Raw genomic sequence first — 21,772 nt, forward strand, 5'->3', positions numbered from 1 at the left:
CCGCAGGGTTGTATTCGCTATAACAACCGTCTTATATTATCATTACATTATCCTACATTATCCCTTACATACAATATATATGGAATGATTTTACCCCTAAATTCAGCATATTGACACAAAATCATACATGCAAATCCAGCTTTCTCTGCCTGGATCCAGCTGTTTCTATGAATTGCATCGATTCACTTGCTTCTCTGTTCTGCGGCTTTCGGCAGTCTGTTAAAATATACCTTCAAATCTAGTTATACAGTCAATCTCAAAGCTTTTTGCTGTTTTAGATGAGTTTTGAGTGTTTTTCGCAGCATCCACACTGAAAACCAATGCTGCCACTCAGTGTGTGTGTGTGTGACCGCAGTCACTCCGGCAAACGGTGACGTCACACGCATAGCCTCTAAACACACAGCAAGCAGAGGAACCGCTGAATAACCACAGCACACTCTTACCTTGTAATAGATTGTGCAAGTATTTGGTGGCCGAGCTGTCCCACGTTGAGGAGGGCCTGAGATCAGACAGATGAACACAGAGCATCAGAACACATGCGAGAGCAGCACAGACACTTCTTCAAGAGAGGGACTTACACGAGCTCGGCCGGGTCTCCGGAGATCGGCACCTGAAGGGTCATGGGGCGAATCCCAGCCAGTCTGAAGCGGCGGACCCTGAAGGGGAGCTGCAGGAACTTCTCCAGAGGCGTTCTCACACTGAGAGCAAGTTCATCAGGGATATATCAACAGTGCAGATATAAACCAGTCCTGGATGAAGCTCTACAGTGTTTTACCAACAGTTATGAGACACATCACATCCTCACACTGAGTGGAAGCAAGGAGGACAGTTAAAATAAAGTGTAACTAAAAATGCTTTTGATTATAAAGACGTCTAAAACACACTGGGACTCTGTATTTTGAAATGTCCATGCTTGACTTTTTCCGGCTGCTCATTCAAAAGGATGAGGAGATAATTATATGCACTAGTTTCTTATAACTGTTAGATATTACAATATAAACATCAGGCAAACATCAGTCATAATTCATCAAAAGTAGTTCATCGGCTATCATTTCACACAAATTCATGGCATTCGCGGACTGAACTGCTCTGAAACCAGCGTTTTGACTTTGAACCAGTTTGCATTCATATAAATCATAGACTTTAAAAATGCAATAATCACATTAGGCCATTTTTTTCTGTCCCCAAATTAAGACCTCTTAACCCTCTGAGGTCGACAAACGCGCCGGCACGTTTTGCTGCATTTTCTCCACATTGTAGCACTATAAACTTAAATTTCTCTGTCATTTATGGTCATACAGAAAAAAGAAATATAAAAAAAGAATCTGTGATATTTCTACATTTGTATGTGTCCACTTACAATCAAATCAAAACATTGTGCTTTTGTAAAATAAAGAAAATAAACAGGGTGTGCGTTCTGCCTCTCCGTCGCGGTGAACTTTTTTTTCTTGAGCACGTCTATAAACTGAAACAAAACTCAGCGAATACTTGTCACACATTTATGAGCCATACACCTTTATAAACATTTAAGTGTGTACTTTTAAATGATCGGGTTCAAAACGAAAACAAATATTTTCTGTTTAAGTAATTTGTATAAAACCAACAAGATGTCCAGCTTCTCAAACGCTTCCTAATTATTTTTTAATTTACCACGCCCACTCGCGCAAAAGATATTCACATGCAAATCTCCACATGGAACGCGATCGCCCTCATTACCTCAACAACAAAACACTTCACTTCACTTTTCGTCGAGTTTGAAAGACGTGCCTGAGCTTACATTGGATTTACATCAGAAGAAGAAGAACGATATTTGAAGACAAGAAAGATAAGGTAAGAAATTCTTACATATTAGTTTGCTATTGTTGCATAAATTTCACATTGCAGTTGAACTGTTGCTAGATATATGGTGAATATTATAATATTTAGACCCGTGTTTACTGTTACTGTGTTTGTGGATATCTGCTCAAACGTAGATATGTATATGGTAACCATAATGTTTTATATTTGAGCGCGATCGCGTTTGAATGTATCTTATCATCATATTTTGGATCGTGATCGCTTTTGAAAAGCAAACAGCTTAATGTTTTTACTATTATCTCATTTCATATCGTCATAACGAATGGAAACATTTGAAGTAACATGATAATCAATATATTTTTCTCTAGCTTAGTTGTTACTGAAATCTTTTGGAAGATTTATACTGTTATAGGTTATTATTATTTTATCCAGCACTGCACATAGCTTATGCCTACAAGGCACAACAAACCTGGTGTTCACTGTTCATTATATCTTGTTGGAAACATTTGTGTGTGTGTGTGTGTGTGTGTGTGTGTGTGTGTGTGTGTGTGTGTGTGTGTGTGTGTGTGTGTGTGTGTGTGTGTGTGTGTGTGTGTGTGTGTGTGTGTGTGTGTGTGTGTGTTCTGTGAATTTTAAAAAGCAATTTTAACCAGAAAAATCTAAAATTTATTCCCAAAATCGTGCAGGCCTTTCTCTTGATATCAGTATGTTCATTTTTTTTTTCAGGGCCCAGATGACACTGAGGACTGCTGAATTCAACATTCACATGAGTCTCTGTACATGGTAAAGTGAAAATCAAACACCTTGGAAATTAAAGGTATGTACAATGTTTTTAGGAATGGCACAAAGGTCTCTGTCTTTGGATCATTGTTTTCAATAAGTGCTTTTTTGGCATTTGTGTATCTTTGGACGATGCGGTGTTGTAAATAAATCCAAACAATTTAAAAGCCATTATTTTTTAAATCTCCTCATTTACAGTATTGTGCAAGGTTGCTCAGAATGATAGGGGCCTGATAGCTCCTAATAAGGCCATTAGGGGAGGGTCTTTGTCTTTCTCAGGTGAGAAAAGCTTACATATTAATGAGCTCTCGCATAAAGCGTATTCACACAAAACACGTCGTAAAATTTTTAAATCAATATATTGTCTTATCTGAATGAGCAGTCAGGGTGATTTTCACATTGTTTTAGAGCAAATATTCTAGGCTACGTGATACAATTTTCAAAAGTCTTGTGAAGAAATAATCAGTATGGGTTTCATGGCCTTATTTCAGTGAGAATTTTTTTTTGTATTTTCACAAACCACGCATAAATGTCATTATCTCAAAACTGCAAACTTTTACATACATGCTGCTGATATATTATTGTAGCAAAGTTTGTGCTGAATACAGTGTAATTAGACTTTAGCCATGAAAATGTCACAAGAAACAGAAATAACCAGAAATGTCAGAGCATGTCAGAACACCTCCAGGGCCCAGAAAACAGCTCAGACCTCAGAGGGTTAATGATAGTTAAGACTTCTGTTATATCATTAGATATTTATGACCTTGAAGGGATATTTCACCCAAAAATTTAAATTCTCACATAATTTACTCACCCTCATGCCATCACTTTCTTTCTTCAGAAAAACACAAACGAAGATTCTTAGGAAAATAATGAATAATAGACCAAACGCAGCGATGGCGATGGTAATCCACACGTCCCCAGTGGACGAATCAAAGTTTTCTAAACGATAGGTGCGTGTAAAAACAAATTGCAATATTTTAATTTTAAACTCTTAACCATAAAGCATTGCTTCCAGGTAACTTTACTAGACACATACTCTAGTTCAGCTTGACATAAACGTTAGGGCGTTTTAAAGTTCGCATGGCGCTCGTATTACATTAGATCAAAAACAATGATTTATTCTTTAAAGAGTAAAATATATGTGACCCTGGATCCCAAAACCACGAGTCGCACGGGTATATTTGTGACAATAGCCAAAAATACATCGTATGGGTCAAAATTATAGATTTTTCTTTCATGCCAGAAATCATTAGGATATTAAGTAAAGATCATGTTCCATGAAGATATTTAGTAAATTTCCTACTGTAAATATATAAAACATTTATTCTTGTGAGTGAATGCAGCACAATCGCCAACATAAATGAACAAATTTAAAGGTGATTTTCTCAATGTTTCGATGTTTTGCACCCTCAGATTCCAGATTTACAATAGTTGTATAAATTTCAATTTAAAAAAATTGACCCATGTGACTGGTTTTGTGGTCCAGGGTCACAGTAATTTTCTGACAAACACCGATCATTTCACTCCAGAAGACATTGATGGCATGAGGGCGAGTAAATGCAGAGAGAACCTATCCCTTTACACTTGATTCAAGTATAAACCAATTCAAGACATTTTAAAAGGCTTCATACTCATCCGCTCTGACGATGATGTGATCTCCATGGTCTACCAACAAACACCAGGCCTGAGAGTCCACCGTCCCCTCGATGATGGACTCGACCACGGCACGGCACCAGCTCTTCAGAGCCAGACTGAACACCACACACACCTGAGACAGCGACAGAGAGAGAGAGAGCGAGGAAGAGATGCACAGGGTAAAGGTCCTTGCACACTGAGTCCGAAATTTTCATACACGTTTTTTCGTATTCGTGATTCTGTGGCTCTGAATAGTCAAAACTCCTCTCTAAAGGCTTGCTACGGATGCGGAAAATGCAAACAATCGAACCCGACCCGAATTTTTTTATGACTGACGAAAGTTTTGAAGGCAGTGTGTAAACGTGATTGACACAACATATATCTTTTTTTTTTTACGTGCGAAACCTTTCAGACTCAATGACCTTAACGCTAAAGCATCAAACACTCTCAAAACACGTCTCTTCTAAATGGAAAAGAAAATGTACTATTTAGCTGATTTTCTCTTAAAGGTTTTACATGTTTTTCTTCACCACTGCATTTTAAATAGTGTGACAAATTCATTTTTTTAAAGAACAAACATTAAAATCTACAAATATTTCATGTATTCTCTCACTTAAAATGAAGTAAAAGTTGCATTAGGAATTATAAAAGAATTAGCAACACTTTTGACACCACAAGTCAAAAGACATACTTGACTTCTGTATGTTTCTCCTGAACTTAAATCGTATGCTTAAATGATGAAAATGAGAAAGAAAAACACTGATAAAACATTTGCATATGTAGGTAATAAGTTTTTGTTTTTTAAGAGGAAAATCAGCAGCTCAAATAGAAGATTTGTTTAAAGTTTTTTCACTACAACTCTCACACTTTCCTCAGTTATACCATAGTTCTGATTAAACGATATTTAGAATTCTAAAACCATAATAAAGACTTAGTCTTTAGACATGTTACGCCGCAGGACAAGTCAAACTCCCAAATATGACTCATAGGAGGTTATTATTCTTCATTAGGGGTGTAACGGTTCACAAAATTCACGGTTCGGTTCAATACGATACACTTGTGTCACGGTTCGGTACGTTTTCGATACAGCAAAAAGAAAGAAATGCCAGAGAAATTTCCTTGTTTTTTTTTTTTATTATTCAATTAAAACTAACATCATAAAGTATGATATTTGTTTACTTTGAGCAATTCTGGAGCTATAATTGACTCATCTTAGGAGCATATAAAACAAAACAGCTCCTTGGAAAAAATGAAATGTAATATTGTATTAGTTATAAACAAAGGTTTATTTTAGTTCAGATTAACATTTGAGCGCAGCAATTGTATTCATAATGTCAAAATAAAACCGACGTAATGTTACTTGAAGGTATTATAGCCTACTATTCCTGCTAAACTTCCATGGTTGCAGTGAGTGTTACTACAGTAAATCCACAGTGAATGTTGCTGATCTGTGGACACTGGATAGTTCATTCATGGCACAATGTTTCTCCTGGTTTCCACGTCAGCGCTGTTTGATCCATTAATAACAGAGAAATGTGAATGTTTCTCTCTAGATCTAGCAGTGATGTTATTACTTCTGTGGTGAATTCAAATGCTTTCTTTACTGGATCTCTTATTAGCGCTGTGTAACAGTGTCGCTTGATCAAGATCGGCTCGCGCTGCACTGGTCCAAACTCGTTCCGCTTGCATTACGTTTGCCATTTGATGTTGGGCAATGTTGTGGTCGCGCCGGCATCTCTTACATTATGAGCGCGCTTGCCACAACGTACCGAACGGTTCAATACGAATACGTGTATCGTTACTAGGGCTGGGCGATATGGCTGAAAACTGTATCACGATATAAGTGTTTTATATCGGCCGATATCGATAATTATTGAATTTTTTTATAACATATTTAAAATAAGGACCAGTTCAGGAGACAAATATATTACATTTAAAGATTTTTTATTTTAAACTTAACCTACCTCTGATTATAATCCCATCAGTTATAAAGGCAGAAATGTCAACACGACCATGGAAAACTCAAAAGTCTAAAATCACAATGAACACTTAACAATTATCTCTTAACATTAAGGTGCAAAATTAAAGAATACGTAATAAATGCTTTATAAAGTGGTGGGCGATATGGCAAAAATATAATATTACAACTTCTTTCTATAAATTCTATAAATCTATTTCTTTCTATTTTCTATAAATTATACATTGATACTTATTAAAGCTATTAATAAAGTTATTAGTCAAGAGCAGTGAGTGATTTTCTCTTTACATTTTGTTGTTTTATTAACATTAAAGGGATAGTTCTCCTAAAAATTCTAATTTTCATAATTTACTCTCTCACGTTGTTTTAAACTCGAATAAGTTTCTTTCTTCTGTTGAAAATAAAAGTTATTTGGAAGAATGACCAACAGTTGATGTACCCCAGTGACTTCCATAGTATATTTTTCTCCTATGGAAGTCAATGGGGACCAGCTACTGTTTGGATACCCACATTCTTCAAAATATTAATATTAGAAAATATTAGAAGGCAATTAATACAGGTTTGGAACAACAGTAGAGTGCGTAAATAATGAGATAATTTTTATTTTTTGGGTGAACTATCCCTTTAGGGACAAGCGGCAATGTGTTTACTATTACTACTGTCTCTTTAAGAACTGCGCGCGACGCGTCTATTATACACGCATTTGACATGCAGATTTTCTCTCAATTTTCTCAAGTTTGCTTTCACTTTAGACATATCCGACTAGTTTATGTAAACCTTGTGTGTATATAACAGTATGAGCAAAATAAGACTCGAAAGATTACTTAGTATTCAGGCGCTGGTAGACAGGCTTTTAGTGCATGTGAGCTTCACATGTACACGCTGAGAAACACACGCTAGAACAGCGCATCAGCACGCGAATAACAGAGAAACTGACGACTGTCTTGCATAATCTGCAGATGACATTGGTCTGACTACGGTCAGACTTCAAGTCAGGCGAGCTGACTTTTCCTGTTTTATCTAGTTACTAGAGAGTGAGTGCCTTTGTTCATGCAATCAAACCTGCTTGCTGGTTTCTTCCGACGAAAAAAAAAAAAAAAATTATCGAACGTTTTATCGAACGCATTTTTTATTGATATTGATTACGTGTCTATCGCGATACATATCGTTATCGTTTTATCGCCCAGCCCTAATCGTTACACCCCTATTCTTCATATTCCTGATCTGCCATACCAGCCCCTCCTTCAGTTCATCAGGCTTCAGTTTCTGGAGGTCCATGTTGACCTCGTGGTAGAAGAGGTTCATCTTCACCCTCAGGTGCTCGTACTCCTCAGGGCTGTCGGGAGGAACGCCCGCTCCTCTCAGGACTCGAGCCCACAGGCATCCTGGGTCCTCAACCTGACCACACACACACACACAGCTCCATTACATGAAAGTTTCCATTACAGACAATCCATTTGATTATTGCAATGACTTTAATGAGTAAAGGGTCGAGGTCAACATGTTTTTGTGATGCAAAGGGACAATCCTTCCAAAAATATAAAGACTATGTATAAAGACCGATTAAGAGTGACAAAAAACATGGTGCTAAAAACTTAATTATAAATAAGCCAATATAAATAAGCAATAATACTTCAGTATTGACAGTTTATTTTTTATTTATTTTTTTCTACCTCTAAAAACTCTGTAAAACATAACTTGACCTAATCGGAAAAAAACAGTGCAATTACATGATAGAAATAAAGCTATTGTCAACAGTTTTTGAAGGAGTCACCAAAGGTCCTTTTTAGAAAAATTAACAATGTTACATATTTCACATCCCCATCAAGAGAGTCACTATCAGGGTTATTATTAACTAAAACTAAACCCATTAAAAAATCAACTTTACAAAAAATAAAATATTATTTCAGCTTGATGTCCAACTTTTCTTTAATTTACAAAAATTACTTAATTTAATGTACTAAAATAAATCTAGCTAAAATTAAAATGAAATCAAAAATATATAGAAATATACAAAACAAATTCAAAACTACACTAGTATCTGAATGATGGTAAATGTGTGCATGATAGAAACACCGGCTGTCGTGTAGAGCTCTACCTTGATTATCTGTATTTCTAACATTTCTCCGATTTCCACTGCAAAATCTGCAAAAGAGTGACAAAGAATAAGACAAAAGTGTATTGTGAATCCTTCACAGGACATCAGTGTGATGCACAGCTGGTGTTCAGTGCAGTGAGACAGCAGGTCCAGCGAGGGCTGTGCGAGACTGACAAAACATTATATCTGGATATTTTCTGGGATTTTCTCGATGACGATTATTAGATGATATTTTGCTGAGTGTGTTATTGGTACTTTGGCGGGTTTAGGACTGTCGTGGACAGCCGACTCCTAAAGCTGTTGATGTTCTTCATACTCTGTGTGCTGCTCAGTTCACAGCACTGACAGAAATTATTATTTCCAATATTTTTCAATTAATTTTTAACTAATATGGGCAGTTTTACCTTTATAAAGCCATTTTTTTAACCTAATTAGTCTAATTATCCAGTTTCGAAAACACAAATAGAAAAAAATAGATATAATAATAATATTCCTTTTAGATGGGCTATTTCTTTTTTTCAAAATCATTGATGATATTCATAATGCAGCAGTGTTATTTCATTTTCATTTTTTAAAGGTGCTTGTGGCGAGGGGGGCGTGGTTTTGCGAAGTCTGTAGCAGGAGAGAAAGGAGGGGGCCGATCGGTGAGTAAGTAGGTCAAGTGCAAAATGATGAACACCTGTGTCTGATTGCAGTGATTGGTGTGGAGAGACCGGATATAAGCCAGCATGCGGGAGGAGATGAGAGAGAGAGTTGGACTGGAACCTCACCTGTACGCTGTGTTTTGTGGAAGCTGTGATTGTTATTTGTCCCGTTTTGTTATTGCTGTGCGTGGCACGGTGAATGCGCTACGTGCGCCCTTTTTGTTTATTTGTTTCTTTTGTTAAATAAAAGTGAGTGTTTCAGTCACGCCGACCCCTGTCTTCTTCCTTCCTTGCAATATAATATTGAACCCCGTTACACTGGTGCCGAAATCCGGGAAGGAAGAAGATCGCCGCCGCCATGCAGGCTCCGCCAGGAACGCCATTTGCGGACATCATCCAATCGCTCGCTGGTCTTCACCAGGAACAACATCAGCATCTGCTGGCCATAAAGGAGGAGCAGGACAAAAGGTTCGAGGCGCTCCTCCGAGGCCAGCATGAAGACCGCGAGCTGTTCCGGAGCTGGATAGACCGGGAGGTTAGGGCCGTCCCCCCATCGTACAAAGACTCGTCCTCGCCGATACCTCTCAACAAGATGGGGCCCCAGGATGACCCAGAGGCATTTCTGGAGCTGTTTGAGAGGTCGGCTGAGGACCGGGGATGGCCCTCGACGGACTGGCCAATGCGGCTGATACCCCTGCTGTCCGGAGAGGCGCAGGTGGCCGCGCACCAACTGCCAGTCCAGAATCTCCTGGTCTATCAGGATCTCAAGCGGGCCATTCTCCAGCGGGTTGGCCGGACTCCAGAACAACATCGCCAGAGGTTCAGGACGCTGAACCTCGAGGAGTCTGGTCGACCCTTCATCATGGCCCAACAGCTCCGGGACTCGTGCCGCAAGTGGCTGATGGCCGACGGAAGCGACGTCGAGGAAATCATCGATCGTGTGGTGCTGGAGCAGTTCGTGGCGCGGTTGCCAGCGCAGACCGCGCAGTGGGTCCAGTGCCACCGCCCGACGTCGCTGAACCAGGCCATCCAGCTGGCGGAGGACCAAATGGTGGCGTGCCCGGGGGTCGGCGAACCCCTACCATCTGCTTCTCTCTCTCTCTCTCTCTCTAACCCCCCTCCTAAGCCCTCTCCCCTTCCCAGGTACCGGGGGAATCTGCCACCGAGACCAGCTCCAAGGTGGAGGACAGGGGGTGCCGCAGAACCGGTATCTTCCCCCAGGCCTCTTCCCCGGGGAGGGGGCCCATCGAGGGGGGGATTCTCTCCCCAGGCTGCGCTGCCTCTCTCTCCACGCCAATCCCTTGACCCGCTTCCTGCCACTGGAGCGGCGGGGAGGCCCGGGCCGGCTTGTTGGCGCTGCGGGGACCCGATTCATTTTATCGACCGGTGTCCGGTGATGGAGGTGGGGACGCTGATCCGGGTCCCCGACGCGCCGCAAGCTGCCCCCGATCAAGCTGGCCTGTACCAAATACCCGTGAGTATAAAGGGGGGTACTTTTCAGGCTCTGGTGGATTCAGGCTGTAACCAAACCTCTATCCACCAAAGCCTGATTCAACCTAAGGCATTAGATAATGGCCGCATGGTTAAGGTACGGTGTGTGCACGGGGAAGTGGTGAATTATCCGGTAATGCCTGTGGATATTCAATTTAGGGGACAAAAGCATAGTGTGGAGGTGGCGATTAACCCGCACCTCCGGCATCCGCTGATTTTGGGGACAGATTGGCCAGCGTTTAATGAGTTATTGGGTCATTTATGTGCGGATGCTTCTTGGGTAAAAAAAGATAAGAGGAAGGTGGCGATTGCTCAGTTGGGAGAAGCTGATCCGGAACCTCTGGGTACTGGTTCAGGGGAACAGAGCACACTGGAGAGAACCATCCTCACAGAGCGCGATGATTTTCCCCTGGAACAGTCCCAGGATGACACGCTGAAACATGCCTTTGATCAGGTTCGCTCTATCGACGGCCAGCTTCTCCACACGGACCAACCGCTCACCTATCCGTATTTTACAATCATAAAAGATAAGTTGTATCGGGTAACCCAAGATGCCCAATCAAAGCAGGATACAACTCAGTTGTTGGTACCTAAAAGCCGTCGGGAAATGCTTTTCCAGACGGCTCATTCTAATCCAATGGCCGGGCATTTAGGACAAACCGCGACACTAAACCGTCTCATGGCCCGATTCTTTTGGCCGGGCATTCACGAGAATGTACGCAAGTGGTGTGCGTCTTGTCGTGAATGTCAGTTGGTGAATCCACCGGCCACCCCAAAAGCACCATTGTGCCCTATTCCGTTGATGCAGGTCCCCTTCGAACGAATTGGTATGGACCTCATCGGGCCATTAGAACGGTCAGCACGGGGACATCGCTTTGCTTTAGTCCTGGTGGACTACGCAACGCGATATCCTGAAGCAGTTCCGCTTCGCAATATTTCCGCAAATAGTGTGGCGAGCGCTCTGTTTCAGCTAATCTACCGGGTGGGAATCCCGAAAGAGATTCTCACCGATCAAGGCACGGCGTTTATGTCACGAACGATACGCGAACTTTACGGATTATTGGGCATTAAATCGATCCGGACCAGTGTCTATCACCCACAAACAGACGGGCTGGTCGAACGATTTAACCGCACTTTGAAATCCATGATTCGAAAGTTCGTACAAGAAGACGCCAAAAATTGGGATCGGTGGTTAGAACCCCTCTTGTTCGCTGTACGGGAGGTCCCGCAAGCCTCCACGGGGTTTTCCCCCTTCGAGCTTCTCTATGGGCGTCAGCCCCGCGGGGTGTTAGATGTCCTTAGGGAAACTTGGGAGGACGGACCTTCAGCTAGTAAAAATGAAATTCAGTATGTCCTGGACCTGAGAACAAAACTCCACACTTTGGGGCGGCTGTCACGGGAGAATTTGTTACAGGCTCAGGACAAGCAAAGTCGGCTGTACAACAGGGGGGCTAGACTGCGTCAATTCACACCGGGAGAGAAAGTGCTTGTATTACTTCCTACCTCTAGCTCAAAATTACTCGCAAAGTGGCAAGGACCTTTTGAGGTTACACGGCGAATTGGGGATCTTAACTATGAGGTAATACGAACAGATAGGGGCGGGGCACATCAAATTTACCACCTCAACCTGCTTAAAAAATGGTCTGAGGTGGAATCAGTGATGCTGGCGATGGTAGTGAGTGGAGAGGAGGATCTCGGTCCAGAGGCGAATGTCAAAACGAAATCTCTCGCCCTGGCCGCTGGGGGAGACCACCTCTCGCCATCCCAGCTCACTGATGTGCATAATTTACAAGCAGATTTTGCTGATGTGTTCTCGCCCCTGCCTGGTCGGACGGACCTCATTCAACACCACGTTGAGACAGAGCCGGGCGTGGTGATTCGCAGCCGGCCGTATCGACTGCCAGAGCACAAAAAGAAAGTTGTGCAAAGCGAATTAGAGGCGATGCTGGAGTTGGGAGTAATAGAAGAATCTAACAGTGACTGGGCGAGCCCGATAGTTTTAGTTCCTAAAACGGACGGCTCGATCCGGTTCTGTGTAGATTACAGGAAGGTGAATGCTGTGTCGAAGTTCGACGCTTATCCAATGCCAAGGGTTGACGAATTGCTTGATCGGCTGGGTACTGCTCGATTTTATTCGACATTGGACTTAACCAAGGGATATTGGCAGATCCCCTTATCTCCATTATCCAAAGAAAAAACAGCTTTCACCACGCCGTTTGGGTTACACCAATTTGTCACTCTTCCTTTCGGGTTGTTCGGGGCTCCGGCAACGTTTCAGCGTCTGATGGACAGGATTCTCCGACCGCACGCTGCATATGCCGCTGCCTACTTGGATGATATCATCATCTATAGTGGTGACTGGCAGCGTCATATGCAGCAGGTGCGGGCTGTCCTGAAGACGCTGAGACGAGCTGGGCTCACGGCCAACCCGAAGAAGTGTGCAATTGGGCGGGTGGAAGTAAGATATCTGGGCTTCCACTTGGGTCATGGACAAGTGCGTCCCCAAATTGATAAGACAGCAGCGGTTGCGACTTGTCCGAGACCCAAGACCAAAAAGGAGGTTAGACAGTTCCTGGGGCTGGCGGGTTATTACAGAAGGTTTGTGCCTAATTATTCGGACCTCGCCAGCCCACTGACTGATCTAACTAAAAAGGAGGTACCAGATACGGTCCAATGGACGGAGCAGTGTCAGCGGGCTTTTACCCAGATAAAGGCTGCTTTATGTGGCGGACCGCTCTTACATGCCCCTGACTTTTCTCTCCCTTTCATCCTACAGACCGACGCGTCGGACAGGGGGATGGGCGCGGTCCTGTCCCAGGAGGTAGAGGGTGAGGACCGGCCGGTGCTGTACATCAGTCGGAAGCTCTCTAAGAGAGAGACGGTGTACAGCACCATAGAGAAGGAGTGTTTGGCCATCAGATGGGCCGTTCTCACCCTCCGCTATTACCTCTTGGGACGGGAGTTCACCCTCTGTTCGGACCACGCTCCCCTGCAGTGGCTCCACCGCATGAAGGATACCAACGCGCGGATCACTCGTTGGTATCTCGCTTTACAGCCTTTTAAGTTCAAGGTGATCCACAGGCCGGGTGTACAGATGGTTGTGGCTGACTTCCTCTCCAGGAGGAGGGGGGGGGAGGCTGCAGGCCGGATGGCTCCCCGGCCTGAGTCGGGCGGTGGGGGTATGTGGCGAGGGGGGCGTGGTTTTGCGAAGTCTGTAGCAGGAGAGAAAGGAGGGGGCCGATCGGTGAGTAAGTAGGTCAAGTGCAAAATGATGAACACCTGTGTCTGATTGCAGTGATTGGTGTGGAGAGACCGGATATAAGCCAGCATGCGGGAGGAGATGAGAGAGAGAGTTGGACTGGAACCTCACCTGTACGCTGTGTTTTGTGGAAGCTGTGATTGTTATTTGTCCCGTTTTGTTATTGCTGTGCGTGGCACGGTGAATGCGCTACGTGCGCCCTTTTTGTTTATTTGTTTCTTTTGTTAAATAAAAGTGAGTGTTTCAGTCACGCCGACCCCTGTCTTCTTCCTTCCTTGCAATATAATATTGAACCCCGTTACAGTGCTGTATGTAGCTTTTCTACCAAAACGAATCCTTTTTTTATTGCCTGTGTGAAAGGGTTGTAATCTCACATTAAAATGATCCACTTTGCAGGTTTTGCTATTACCTCTGAAAGCAAGTATTCTTATTTTTATGTGAAGGTCCCGGGTCGGATTTACCGCCAGTGACGTCACCTGCATGTGCGCTCCCGAGCCTCTCGCCTCGTCTAGCCTACTGACTTTGCACTCAACAGCGACGACACTGCAACTTATGACATGGACTTATGACTTATGCAACTTATAACATGTCTGATAACACTAAGAAACGACCTGCGCCCAGCAAAACACAGACTCCAACACAAACTCCACATATTGATAAAAAACAAACAAAAAAGTTTTTTCTGCTGAAGCTCGTCAGGCCAGACGTGAATCGGATGAACTTCGGGTAAAAAACACGGCTCAACATCGGCAGGGCATTTGAATCATGGAGAAACCTTATCTACAAACCTAGAATGTACATTTCCTGAAGAAAATGTGAAGTGGTGCTTGCAGTGACAGAATTCGGCACGGCTGATAGGGTTCCATACTTATCATGGTACGAGCATGGAGCATTAGTTCAACATCAAGCTGATAAAAGTAGCCTATTATTGTAACGTTGCAGTGGGAGTTTACCTGAGTTTCCAGCATGGGTGGGATGCTTTGTGTGTTGCGTCTCAGTCTGGCCAGTACCCACAGTGCTCGCTCATAAATTCGGGCACGCGTTAAGAGCACGCGCTTGTAAACTTATTGGTTGCAATCTGAAACATCACCGCTAGAGGCCGCTAAAAACTACATACAGCTCCTTTAAGAGTAAACCTGTTTTTTTTTAAAGTTGTTTCTAGTTATGGTTTCGAAAAGAGAAATATAAAAAAAATTGTATTATGTGCAAGATGTGCAGCGCCAATATACACACATTCAGTATGTAAACTCTCTGTGCTTTAGTTGCCAGTGTATCAGAACGCTGTTAAGGGAAGAGCGCATCCATTCAGGCCACTGACTGTAGAAAACTAATTCACATGCACATTCACGTCGTTTTGTGCAGATGCAAGTTGTAATGTTACGTTTTATGTTATGTATCTAAGATATCTGATTATTAATCTCATAGAACGGGCTTCAGTTTGCTGGAGATCATTTACTCTTCAGCTATTCCTTTTAGATGTTTCTTTTTCCATAACATTTTATGCATCATAATCTAGCAGTGTTATTTTTTCTCGTCATACCCTCATGTTTTCATAGAGGTGTATTCAGGTCATATTTTTATGTCAACATTAATTTTCATAACAGTCTTTCATGTAATATTTTGTAACGTTTTCATGAGGGACACACCCCCGCCCCCAAATACTCGTTTTTTGAGACCCGTCAAAAATCGAAATAAGAAATTGACAAAAATGGCCATCCCTACACCACCCACCGGGTTAAAGGCCCGTTCACAGCAAGTGATGTCACTAATGCCTAGTTCACACTACACTAGGGTTGGGCGGTATTACGGTAATATCGGATACCGCGGGATCTTAAAATAGCACCGGTATCAGTTTCAATACCGTCATTACCGGCACTTATATAGCCTATAATATATATAATTTATGTATTGCCTAAAAATGCTTGTGTGGTTGCAGTTTGGCAATATTTCTGGTTCCAGCCAAATGAGAAGGGAGAGGCGGTAAATACTGACGAGGCAATTTGTAAATTGTGCCATAAAAAGGTGACCGCGAGAGATGTAAACACCTCTAACCTAATGTCGCATCTCCGAAACAACTGCTGCCAGGATGCATTTTGTTCTCGAGTTCATTAAATAAGCGCATTAAGTTTCGTATTTGTTAAAATATTATAATGTTATTTTTTCCATCTTTGTTGATTATGAAAAGTGAACAGCACAAATAAGATGGGATGCATCGGGAGTCAGACGATTTGACCACTTCAATAAATTTCGTTTTGTAAAAGGCCTCTTTAAAACGAATTTCGTTTTGTATAAATTGTATCTTAATTTTAATACATTTTTCATCAACCAAATTGCCTGGATTTAATATAATCATGACATGATGGGCGATGGCATGCCACGGTCACTTGCATTGAAATCTCATAAATTAACCGAAACTCAGAGATGGCGATCGTCAATTTCTTTAAACAAAACAATTCAAAACGAAAAGAAATATAGGGTAGGCTACTCTCTGATTAATCCATGATGTGCATTTTTCTCTATAGCGTTCACAGAGATCCCGATCGTCAATTTCTTTAAACGAAACAATTCAAAACGAAAAGAAAAAGGCCACTCTGATTATTTAATCCATGATGTGCATTTCTCTCTAGGCGCGTTCATACAGAGATGCTATCATCAATTTCAGTAAACGAAACCATACAAAACAAAAAGAAAAGAATTAGACTAGCCTACTCTCTGTAATCCATGATGTGCATTTCTCTCTATCGTTCACTATGGAGATGGCGATCGTCAATTTCGTTAAACGAAATTCAATTCAAAACGAAAAGAAAAAGGCCACTCTGATTATTTAATCCATGATGTGCATTTCTCTCTAGGCGCGTTCATACAGAGATGCGATCATCAATTTCAGTAAACGAAACCATACAAAACGAAAAGAAAAGAAATAGACTAGCCTACTCTCTGTAATCCATGATGTGCATTTCTCTCTATCGTTCACTATGGAGATGGCGATCGTCAATTTCTTTAAACGAAACAATTCAAAACGAAAATAAATCTGATTGATCAATGATGTGTATTTCTCTCTATAGGCGCGCTCACTACAGAGATGGCGATCGTCAACTTCCATCTTTGCAGAAAAGTTTTATTAATAAAAATCAATGGACGCGTCACCGGATTACAAAGGCACTTCTTGCTTGTTGCACGCACACAGATATTATGTTGAATAATGGTGGGCTCGGGCTCATAATAACAGTTAATGCCGTCGGCCGGACTCAGACAACGTGCACGGCTTGATTTTTATTTTTTTTTTTTTTTTTTTGACGGTATCAAAATTCCAATACCGCCCAAGCCTACACTACACAACTTTAAACGTCGGCAGATCGCTGTGCTGTTTAGACTACATGACTTGCTCTGGAGTCTTGAAGTCGTTTGTGGTGTTCACACTATGTGACACTACGTAAATGATCTGCAACAGGGGGTTACACACTACATGAGCTGACAACAACTCTGTCACCCAACGACTCTCTATCCGGTCCCAAAACCACATTTTGTCACGAAAACATGCGCAAGAAGTGGAATGGGAAATGGCGCGTTCCAATAGCGCATTGTCTATTTCAAAATGGACGGCGGGACAAAATTGGCGGTAAAAAAAAAAGAAAAAGTTGTGGTTTGGCAACGATGGTTACAAATACAAAACAAGCTGTCATAAGCTGATGATTGGCTGTTGCTCGTCGCGAGACGTGACACCGCAGGCTATCGAGTCAGCCGACAGCTCCAGATATTTGGCATGCTAGATATTCGTCTGTTGTTATTACTCCACAACTCATAAACACAAATTACTCATAAAGAGCGAAATGTATTTTGCAGCCAGGGTAGTCTAGCAACTCTCCGTTGACTTTCGAGCTGGAAAAACCAAACTCTAGTCAGGCCAATCACATCGTGTATAGAGTCGGTGGGCGGGCTTAACATAATGACGGCAGAGTTGTGACGGTGAACAGCGGCCTTTCGAATCGGCTTTGGCCGCGACTCTGGTGTTGGAGATTATGGTGTCACTTAAATGAACGACTAATAGTCAACTAGTGAAATCTCTAGTCGAGGGCAGCCATAGACCTTATTACTAGCATAGACCTTATTCAGAGCAGCGCCATGACAGGGATGGAAGCGAGGCTGTGAGGGATTATAGACTTACCCCGTTTCCAATGGCATCTGCTGTAAAACGCTATATAAAAAGCTCCTAGATCAATTATAATTTTCCACAGCTCACGTTGTCTGGAGTTTTTTTGTGTACTGGGATTTCTGAAAAGATCATTTTGCAGTGTTTCGTCAGCAGGGCAATCCAAAAACACATTAAATTACAGTACAAGCCATTAAAGAGATGCATGTCTATCCCTCACAGCCTCGCTTTCATTCCCATTAGAAATAAAAGATGGCGCTGCTGTGAATAAGGTCTATTGGTCCTCCAGGGCAAGATTTGAGGAGGCCTGCTGTGTTGGATCCATGCGTTCGGTCTTAAAGTGACAGCAGCCTAATCTTCCTGCCGCTGTCTGTGTCATTAATGTCACTCAAACAACAGAAGACAAAGAGAAACACACTCACCGCTCTTTAGTAGGTTTATCAGTTGACTCTCTGTAGTGCCTCATGCACACTCAGGCCGTTCCAAACCCGTAAGACCTTCGTTCATCTTCGAACACAAATTAAGATATTTTTAATTAAATCTGAGAGCTTTCTGTCCCTCCATAGACTGCAACGTTATTACAGGGTGTTCCTGCAGTGACATTTTTTTTGTCCCGCCAAAGCCTTATTTGCTCGGTGAGTGATGTAGCTGCGCTTGTGACAGGGCGCATGCTAACCTAAAGAGAGAGCGAGAGAGAGCGAGAGAGAGAGAGAGAGAGAGAGAGAGAGAGAGAGAGAGAGAGAGAGAGAGAGCGAGAAAGAGAGAGAGCGAGAGAGCGAGAGCGAGAGAGAGAGAGAGAGAGAGAGAGAGAGAGAGAGAGAGAGAGAGAGAGAGAGAGAGAGAGAGAGAGAGAGAGAGAGAGAGAGAGAGAGAGAGAGAGAGCCCCGGTCACGCGTACTATCACCATCTTCAAACTAAGCGCAGTTTTGCTCTCTCTCCCAATTGACAGGTTTAACTTTGCCTTATCTTCTCTGAAAAGCGTTCCGCACATTCAGCTACTGAATAAACTACAGTATTTTCAGTTTTATTTATATGACAATGTTTAGAAAATTACCAAAAAATAATTTAGTTTAGACTGGATTGAGGTGAAACCAGAAAATAAAAGTTCAAAGCAAGTTGATGCTAATTGTTTTCAATTGTATAATGGTAGAAAATTTTACTTTTAATTCAAATAAACTTTTTAATGCTACTTTTTTATTCTAACGTTATGATATTGATATGATTATATACCAAAATAATTATCAGTTCTAACAAAGAAGGAATTTATATTAAAAAGCTATGAAATCCAGTGGTAAATATGCAGCTTTCCTGTAGCAGTGGAGCGCTGGCGCTGGCCAAGGTCATGTGGGCTCGACTCGCAGGGAAAGCAAGAACTGATAAGAATGAGAAAAAAAAAAAAAAAAAAAAAAAACTTAAAATGCAACGTAAGTTGCTTTAGATGAAAGCGTTTGCCAAATGCATAAATGTAAAATCACAGTTTTTTTTTAAAGGAGGGCAAGAAATGAGTGTCTGTCAGCTCTAGCGAAGACCAGTTCTGACCCAGGAAAACCTCTGGATTACCATTTTCAAGGCCCAGAAAGGTAGTAAAGACAGTGTTAAAATAATCCATGTGACTCCAGTGTTTCAACCTTAATGTTAAGAAGCATTTGTTTCCGTGCGTTTTCTCACTTGGTTCGGTTCGTTTGGGCTTATGTGAACTTGGCAATCGATCTCCGATCCGCACCAAAACAACCGACCCGAGATCGCCTGAACGAGATGGTCTCGGCCCGACTGCAAACAAACTCTGTTTCGCTTGAGGTGTGAGAGCAATCCGACCCAACAGACCAACGGACCAAATGATAATATAATTCATAATGGGAAATGTGCTATATAAACAACAGCAGTGTCTAATCTGTACATTAGTTATCACAGTTGAGCACCTCTTCCTGTCAATCATCTTGATGCAGAGGAAATGCTGACCAATAAGAGGACAGCTGTACTCGCACGTGAACGCATTTTGGTTTGCTTTAAAAGGTTGCCTTGAGAAAGTGAACCGAACCTAGAAGAAATTGCAACATTGTCCCTGTTTCGAAACAAAAACAATTTATATGTGAGAACGCCCTAAGTCAGCACACACTCATTATTGGCCGATCCTGCTCAGCATCACGAATGCGTACTGGTGATCACGTGACCAGCATCAGAGACTAACATGTAAATTGTTGAATAACGTCGAGTTTTTTGGGGGGGCACAAAAAGTATTCGTGTCGCTTCATAACATTAAAGTTGAACCACTGGAGTCACATGGCCAATTTTAACGATGGCTTTGCCTTTCTGGGCCTCAAAAGGTGGTAATGGCCTTGCAGTCTATATGGAGGGTCAGAAAGCTCTCGGATTTCATCGAAAAATATCTTAATTTGTGTTCCGAAGATTTGAGGTTTGGATCGACATGAGGGTGAGTAATTAATGACAGAAATCTAATTTTTTTGGCCGAAGTATTAACCTTCACGATGTAACGTTAGCTAAGCCGCAGAAAAACTCAGTGAAAATGTGGTTCGGCCAATCGCAGAACTGTTGTATAATAATTAATAGTTTTTCAATCTAAAACTGCAGAAGGTCCACACTGATTACAACAGCACGGACGCAGTAAATCCGAAAGCTACAATCATAAAATAACTGTTCACGCATGTTATTGCCTCTGACATCAGATTTAACGTTATTCTGAAAGTCTGTCGGCCGAGGACAGTTGGTTCTCTCTTCGTTAGATTGCGACAGGCTTTATAACGACACGCATGTCGTCTGTATGGCTGAAAGTAGGTTAAAAGCGTGAAACATCGTGTTAATAACTGTGGTGTGGTGTAAAACACATGCCCTTTTATACATAATGTAGGAGAGCGACTCTTACCTCGCGTCTGCCTGTTGAGAAGTGTTCGCGCCGTTGACGCGGTCACGCGCAATCAGTGACGCCATCAATCAGCCGAGCACAGTATCACGTGCAGCGAATATACATCATATCTTTATCTTTATTTGGCAGTTTAGCTTTAACTAGATTTGCGTTTAAATAACATAAATCTGTAAAAGTGCTTTGCCTAGTATATTAAAATGAGTATGTGCTTGTGATTGACGTTCGTGGCCAGTTTACAAAATATAGATCTGTTTGTATATTAAACATCCAGTGGTTTTTATTGTGGCTTTTAGTCCTAGCTGTGAATCTAATCTAATGCTAGTGTAAGTTACTCCTGAAGAAAAAAAAACCTTTTAGCATATATATGGATTTAAAATACAATCTTTCTCTCTGGAAAACAGACCTGAGTATTGATGACATCTTCTTTGGTGTATATCAAATGCTCTCTAGTCAAATGCTTTCATTTTTATTAATAAATAAATAAATTGTAAGCAGCTTTTTTGTGCTCCATATAAAGAAGGGCTTGACTTCTGGGTGAACTATTCTCTCAAAATGTCAGGTGGTGAACAAACAATACACTTGATCTTCAAGATGATGATGATTAAAATTTCAAAACATTTCATTGTACCCCTGAGAATTCTTGTGACATTTTTATTAATTAATCAAATGCCTTAATAAAAAAATAAATAAAATTAAAGCTGCAAGCAGCATTTATCGGGGTTCAAGCAGTTAAGGCCTTTAAGGCATTTAAGCACAAAAGCATCAAAAGTTATTAAGATTTATTTAGCAAGCATGTAACCACTGACATAATAGATGGAAAAGACCATTTACAGCCAATACAGGCAATTTGCCATGGGATATATATGGTTTTAAAGCTTTTTAACAGTTATAGCGCCACCTATGGTCCGATCTCCATAAAATTGTTTACTGTGACCTCAAATTGAACCCATACACATGTGTACTGAGTTTGGTGAAGATATCTCATTTACTTCTTGAGTTATAGCCATTTGAGTAAAATAGGCTCCTCCCACAACGATTTGCCACATTCTAGAATTA

The 21,772-nt window shown here is 41.7% G+C and overlaps 1 protein-coding gene across 1 annotated transcript in view; it reads right to left on the reverse strand.

The window, feature by feature from the left end:
* The window catches only part of tdrd12 (tudor domain containing 12), a gene marked incomplete at its 3' end in the record, with an annotated part of 87,445 nt that extends 66,658 nt beyond the window's left edge, over positions 1 to 20,787 (reverse strand). The window contains exons 1-7 of the mRNA XM_081355893.1: positions 20,717 to 20,787; positions 18,258 to 18,342; positions 8,292 to 8,338; positions 7,427 to 7,591; positions 4,212 to 4,348; positions 579 to 698; positions 444 to 499 (exon numbers count right to left, since the gene is read on the reverse strand). Coding sequence (XP_081212019.1) covers positions 444 to 499; positions 579 to 698; positions 4,212 to 4,348; positions 7,427 to 7,591; positions 8,292 to 8,315 — 502 coding nt within the window. The 5' untranslated portion in view covers positions 8,316 to 8,338; positions 18,258 to 18,342; positions 20,717 to 20,787. The remainder of the gene's footprint in view (positions 1 to 443; positions 500 to 578; positions 699 to 4,211; positions 4,349 to 7,426; positions 7,592 to 8,291; positions 8,339 to 18,257; positions 18,343 to 20,716) is intronic.
* Between the last annotated feature and the right edge of the window lie 985 nt (positions 20,788 to 21,772).

This window comes from Scardinius erythrophthalmus (genome assembly GCF_964197995.2).
Source record: "Scardinius erythrophthalmus genome assembly, chromosome: 24".
Classification (NCBI taxonomy): Eukaryota; Metazoa; Chordata; class Actinopteri; order Cypriniformes; family Leuciscidae; genus Scardinius; species Scardinius erythrophthalmus.